Source organism: Marmota monax, unplaced genomic scaffold (genome assembly GCF_021218885.2).
Source record: "Marmota monax isolate L192 unplaced genomic scaffold, Marmota_monax_Labrador192_F-V1.1 WCK01_AAM20220418_F8-fsc00009, whole genome shotgun sequence".
In the NCBI taxonomy this organism is placed as follows: Eukaryota; Metazoa; Chordata; class Mammalia; order Rodentia; family Sciuridae; genus Marmota; species Marmota monax.
Genome location: NW_026694710.1, coordinates 25,031,436 through 25,037,919, shown reverse-complemented (window position 1 = coordinate 25,037,919; position 6,484 = coordinate 25,031,436). Strand labels below are relative to the sequence as shown.

Sequence of the window (6,484 nt, the reverse complement as noted above, 5' to 3'; positions counted from 1 at the left end):
AAAGACAGGTAAGTTCTTTAGGAACCAATACCTGAGAAAGGTAAGGAATGTAACACTGGGCCGTGATATGGTCCTAACCAAAGCTTCAGTACATCCCACAGGAGTTCCGAAGCAGAGATGATTTATATTGCCACAAACTGGGAGTAGAAGAGGACCCTCTCTGGATGTGGACCACCCAGGAGCAGGGGTACAGCTAGCTAAAGCAGCTAGGGGAGTAAGTCCTTCACTTCCCAAGGGGGTGTGGCTCATCATCACATTGTACATTGATTCCCCCCCCCCACACTGTAATTTTATTTTATCATTATATTCTCAGTGCAAAGACTAGAAAAGAATGTTATGATTTGAAAGACTAAAGTCATTTGGTTTCTTAGAAGGCAGGGCCTGGACTACAGGATTACATGAGGTTCTTTCCTACACCAAGAGCTACCCATGTTTTTTCCCTTTATCCTGCTCCTTAAAGAGCACAGAGTTGAAGCTTCCTTTCACAACAGCTTAAGACCACAGGATGTCACCCCCACTCAGGAACAAGGACAGTAAAGGAAAAAAACTTAAATTTTAAAGAACGAAAATTTCTTAATAACTTTCTAGATATTCTGTCTTTTCAAGCAAACGAATACTTTTATTAACATGGTAAGTTTGTTTACTTTTTTAAACATGGTAGGGTTTTGACCTCAAATACTTAGCAGGCCTGCTATTCAAATAAACTTATAGCTGGACAACATACGAACCTTGAAGATGCCTCTTCCCTGTCCAGTTTAAGAGTTCAATGCAGACAGTTCCAGGCTTCCCTTCCCAGCCCCTGAAGGGTCTTTGCAAATATCTTTCATTTTATGTCCAGTATCCCCTAAAATACATACGGGTGTCATATCAACCCATATAGAACACCAAGATCTCACCTCCTACTCTAGGTTCCATGGCAAATAGAGCTGAGTTAGGTTGTCCAAACAAACCCACGAGACAGGTTACATCCGATAGTGTACCACATAAAATTTAAATTTTGAACAAAATACATCTCTCCGCCTTTGGTCTCACACAGAAATTAAAGTCCCCCAATACGAACAATACCATCCTCCACCCGTTCTCCAGACTCATCAGTCCTAGCCAGGTCAGGCCCATCCGCATTCCCAGTCCAAGTCTGGCCCCTTCCTCAGCAGCTGCTGCATGGAGTGGTCTTCGGAGTCCACGCAGCTCCTTGGGCACCTCCAGAGCTGGAGAACACTGAGTATGTGTTGCACAGACCCAAAGTTCCAGGGAGCTGTCAGGTCACACTAGAAAGAGCAAAGCACCTCAAAATTCAGAAATAACAACCAAACCCAGGAACAAATGTGACTGCCGCAAGAGCTCACAATCTAGGCCCTAATTCCTGTATGTGAGAGCTTTTTCCAAACAAAAGTTACTTCCCCAAACAAAAACATTTAACAATCAAAACTCATATTGAGGTCATCAACCCCCGACCACAGCAGAAACGTAGTGTAGGTGAGGACAGAGTGTAGACAGAGAAAAAGGGAAAACAAGAGGCTCTCTGGTTTCAGCTTCTCCAGGGTGTCACCAATCTCCATCACTGGACCAGGACCCGCTGCGGAAACCTAGGGCACAAACGGGAGACACGCATCAGAGAGGTCAACGCGGAGGGGACGCAGAGCCCACCACGCAGGTCGCCTCTCTCGGGAAGCCGCCTGACTCATCCCGGCCTTCCAGCTAAATCTGGGACCGTCCAGCGGCTGCCGAGGGCCACCGTCTCCACGCCCCGCGGCTGCACGCCTTCCGGTGCCGCAGGTCCTTTATTTCGCAGTCGCTCCCGCGGGTGCGACCTGGGCGGACACCGAGCCGGCCTCCCGCGCAGCAGCGCCCCTCCGTCCCCGGCCGCGCGGCCCCCGCGCCCACGTGGCCGCGCCCGCTCACCGCCGTCACGCCGACTCGCCCTTCTCTATCCGCCGCACCAGCGCCACCAGCATCTCTGCCATCTTGGCCAGCTCCTTGGCCTTCTCCTCCGCCTTCTCGCAGCGCGGGGCCGCCCGGGGCGCCGCGCCGCCGTCGGCGCCCTGCAGGTGGTTCAGCGCGCTCTCCTCCGAGGCCTCCACCTGCGTCTTGATCTGGATGAGCATATTGTCCATCTCCCACAGCTTGCCGCGGTTGCGCGCGTGCGCCCGGCCGCGCTCGCGGGTCAGCGCCGCGATGTCCTCGCGCATCTCGTTGATGACCGGCAGCAGGAACTGCTCGAAGTCCTCCTCGGGCTCCAGCACCTCCACCTCCTCGGGCTCGGCCAGCTCCACCACGTCCAGGGGCCGCATCTCGCGCTCGGGCCGCGCTGCCGACGTCTGCGGGGGCAAGGTGGACGCTCGCGGCGCTCAGCCACGCAGCCGCAGGGCGGTCTGTGTAACTTTCGCCCTTTTAAAACTTTTCCCCTCAGAGCAGCCACGGAAACGGCGACTGGAGAGCGAGAGGCGACGAACAAAATGGAGTCCTGGCCGTCAACCAGCGCTCTGCGCGTTGCGGCCCCTTTCACGACTCGGCCACGCCTCGCTTTACGGTCACGCTGTAAAGCGCGGCCGCGCGCTAGTCTACGCGCGCGCGCACGAGACCCCTGTCCCGCGTGCGTCACCCCGAGCTCCGCCCCGTTTTGCCCAGGTTTGTGGGCGTGGGCTTCTGTCGCGTCCGCCGACCGTGGCGGTTCCCTGGCACGGAAGTTTACGTGGAAAAGGAGGTTTTCCCGCGCTGGATGCGGAGAAGGCGGGGGCCCAATGCCGACGAAGACTGTAGCACCTCCCGCGACGCTCGGAGCCCTTCGTCTTGGACTCGACCATTGAAGCGCGCCTCCGTCTCCGCGCGTCGGGGGTCTTTTCTCCACGCAGACCCCGCACCCCGGGGCCCGCGCACCCCCGCGCCAACTGGCCAGCGGCGCCAGTCTCCAGCTCAGGGCGCCGCGGCCTTCGCTCAACACAGAACGACGTGCAAACTGTGACTTAACTGGTGTTTTGACCCAAGTCCCCCCCCCCCCCCAAGGGATCTCCAGTTGACAGATAAAAAGTCACAGTTGGGGACTAAGATAAAAATCATGAAAGTACTTTGTAGACACCAAGCATACACATGTGTAAAGTGCATCTCTTTTATTTAGGCCTTTGTCAGATTTGGTTTTGTTTTTGTTTTGAGCGGGGGTGGGGTCCTGGGCTTTGAATCCAAGAGTGCAAAGATGCTTTATCACTGAGCTACATCCCAGCTTTTTATTTTTATTTATTTTTGCAGTTCGAGACAGGGTCTTGCTGAGGGCTTGAGTTGCTGAGGCTGGTGGGGAACTTGCTATCCTCCTGCCTCAGCCTCCGAGTCACTGGGATTACAGGCGGTTGCCACCGTGCCTGGCCTCGATTCTTTATATTTTGGTTGCTCCTCTTGTAAAATTCCAGGTTTTGGGGCTTTCTTGATATATCAGAAGCACCTATCTCAAATTTTTCTTAAGTAAGAATTAATGGCCCAGATGACAATGAGATTCCATTACACACTTATTAGCATAGTTAAGATGCAGAATATTAACAATACCCAATGCTGGTGAGGATGTGGCTCAACAGAAACTCTTGTTCCTTGCTGGTAGGAGTGCAAAATGGCACAACCACCCTGAAAGACAGTATGGTAGTTTATTATTATCATTTTGTAGTGCTGGGAATTGAACCCAGAGACTGATGCAAGTTTGGAAAGTGCTCTTGGCAATGTGCTCATTGAGCTACATCCCCAGTCCTGGTAGTTAATTTTTAAAACTAAAGAAACTCTTAACTATGTGATTCTGCAATCACACTCTGATATTTATTCAACTGGGTTCAACCTGTTTGTTCTCACAAAAACTTGTGCATAGATGTTTATGTCAGCTTTATTCCTACTGCCCAAACTCAGTAGCAAGTGGCCTTCAACAGGTGAATGGATAAACTATATCCCAGATAAATGGAATATAATTCAGTCCTAAAAGAAAACAGGCTATCAAGCCGTGAATGACATTGAGGAAACCTTGCGTGCATCTTACTAAGTAAAAGCCAATCTCTACAGCTACTACATGATTCTGATACTTCCGGTTTTCTGTGATGAGTCCTGCTTCCCCACATGTTGAAGTTTGAACATTAGAGAAGCGCGCTGGGGCAAACTTTCGAAGCAGGGTTTATTTAAAACGGGGGAACATAGGGTTGGGGCTGGGGCTCAGCGGTAGAGCACTGGTTTAGCACGGTGAGGCCCTGGGTTTGATCCTCAGCACCACATAAAAATAAATAAAGGTATTGTGTCCAACTACTCTTAAAAAATAAATGTTTAAAAAGGGGGGGGGCTAACATAGACCTAAACCGTGAGGGAGAAGGGGGCCATAGCTGGGATCCTGGTATCCCAAGAAGCAAGGTGTTCTGCCCTTTTTATGAGTCCTAGGCTTCCTTTGTTCTCCTGCCTTTCTCCCACTTATCTTTCTTTTTCCTGCTTACGTGACAAGGCCCAGGAAATGCTCGGTGGGAGGGCCAGAAAGTGGAAAACAGGTGGGCCAAGGGGGAAGGGCAGGGTGGAGTAGAGAGGGACCCTTTAACAATCTGATAACTCCCTGGAGGGAGGGGATTCCTGGGACAGGTTACCTTGGCAACAGGTTGGAGCAAGGGCAGGTTCTTGTTAAGATCCTTCAGGGGACAGTCTCCAACTTCCCAGACTCACTCAAAATTGGCCTCCTTGACCCGACCTGACTCGAAATTACCTGTCTATACTGACTGCCTGCCCAATTCTGGCTTCACTTCCAGCTACTATGGAGATAGCAAAAAGCTCAGTGGCTGCTTGAGGAGAAAGGGGTAGGCAGGCAGAGCTTGGCGGACGTTCAGGGCAGTGAAACTGCTCTGTGTGAGACTATCCTGGTGGATACGCGCCTGAACCCTCAGAATGTATGCCACCCAAAATGGACTCTACAGTAAAGGCAGGACCGGGTGACGACGGTGTGCCAGCATGGTTTCACTGATTGCACACATGCTGTGCTCTGCTTCCGGGAGCAGTGGTGGTATGGGAACTGCGCTTGCTGCCCAGTTTTGCTGCAAACCTAAAACTATTCTAAAATAGAAGGTTGATTTAGAGGGAGTGAGGGGCAGATGACTCACACCCTGCCAAAGAACTGGAAAACACTGCCTCTTCTCCAGGATGAGGTGAGGTGGGTCCCCTCCACCACGTACTTTCATGCCGGGCATAAAATGCCAGGTGTCCAGTGTTCAGTAGGGGCCAGGTCTCCAGCATTTCTGTATTTTCTCTGTTAACTGAGTTAGGACACCTAGCGCCCATATTTCTCCTGTTATTTACAGACAAACAACTCAGCAGGGTGGCTATGTGCCTAGGAGCACTCTGTGGGTTTTTCCAAGGACAAGGGTCACGCCCTGTCCCTTTGGACAGGCCTTGAGATAGAAGCTGGGTTTTCAAAAATGGAGTCATCAGTTTCTCAGTAGATGGACACAATATCTTTATTTTTATTTATTTATTTTTATGTGGTGCTGAGGATCGAACCCAGTGCCTCAGGCATGCAAGGCAAGTACTCTGCCTTGAGCTACAACCCCAGCCCCTCATTATTCTTTATTTATAAGTACACGTATTCCCACTGTAATTTTTACTCGACAAATTATTAGATTTTGAAAAAATGTTATTCAAGCCAGGTGTGGTAGTGCACACCTGTAATCCCAGTGGCTTGAGAGGCTGAGGCAGGAGGATTCCAAATTCAAAGCCAGCCTCAGCAAGTGAGTTGCTAAGCAACTCAGAGAGACCCTGTCTCTAAATAAAACACAAAATAGGGCTGCGGATGTGGTTCAGTGGCTGGTGCCCTGAGTTCAATGTCCGGTACCCCCCCCCCTCCAAAAACAATGTTTTTCAAACATCCGAGAGCCATTTATGCTCTTCCGATTTCTAACTTAATTGCATTCTGTTTAGAAATGGAGTTTTGTTTTATGCTGTCTAAAATTTGTTAATATTTGTCTAATGACCTGGGCAATTTTAGCGTGCACTTTGCATATGTGCCTGAGAAGATTGAGCATTCTCCAACATTTTTTTTTTTTTCTGGTGCTGAGGATAAAACCCTGGGTCTTGTGCATGCTGGCCTCTACCACTAGTTTACCCCTCTAGGCCCATGGAAATGAAATGGATCCATTAGACCTCCCTTAGAGGACACACCAGGAGCCACATGGATTAGGAGATCTGAGAATAAAGAGAAGGTTCTGTGCCAGTCATAGGCAGAGGACATTTTCCTGTTGCGACCTCTTTGTGCATGTGCTATTCTTCACTGCTATACACATGATCGACAGTGCTAGGTACTTCTTTGAATCATCCAGTGTTTCTAGCTGTTCTGAATTGCCTGGAACCTCTTAAAAGTAGAGATAGTAACAATACATTTTGTAAATCTCTTGTTAAAATTCACTGGAAATGTTTTGGGGAGAATAGCCTAGCTCCCTTGTTTGTGTGTGGGTCTGGGGAGAAGGCTGCTCCTAAAACCACTTGTGCA

General features: G+C 50.1%; 1 protein-coding gene across 1 annotated transcript; it reads right to left on the bottom strand.

Annotated features, from left to right (window-relative positions):
- Positions 1–598: 598 nt before the first annotated feature.
- LOC124078765 (MORF4 family-associated protein 1) lies at positions 599–2,477 on the bottom strand. Its single transcript, XM_046423841.2, has 2 exons — positions 1,903–2,477; positions 599–1,586 (listed from the first exon to the last, which is right to left on the bottom strand). The coding sequence occupies exon 1, from the start codon at positions 2,289–2,291 to the stop codon at positions 1,908–1,910; it is 384 nt and encodes a 127-aa protein (XP_046279797.1). The 5' UTR covers positions 2,292–2,477; the 3' UTR covers positions 599–1,586; positions 1,903–1,907.
- Positions 2,478–6,484: the final 4,007 nt, after the last annotated feature.

Coding starts and splice junctions, on each gene's coding strand:
- LOC124078765 (XM_046423841.2), bottom strand. CDS start 2,291: ATGCGGCCCCTGGACGTGGTGGAGCTGGCCGAGCCCGAGGAGGTGGAG.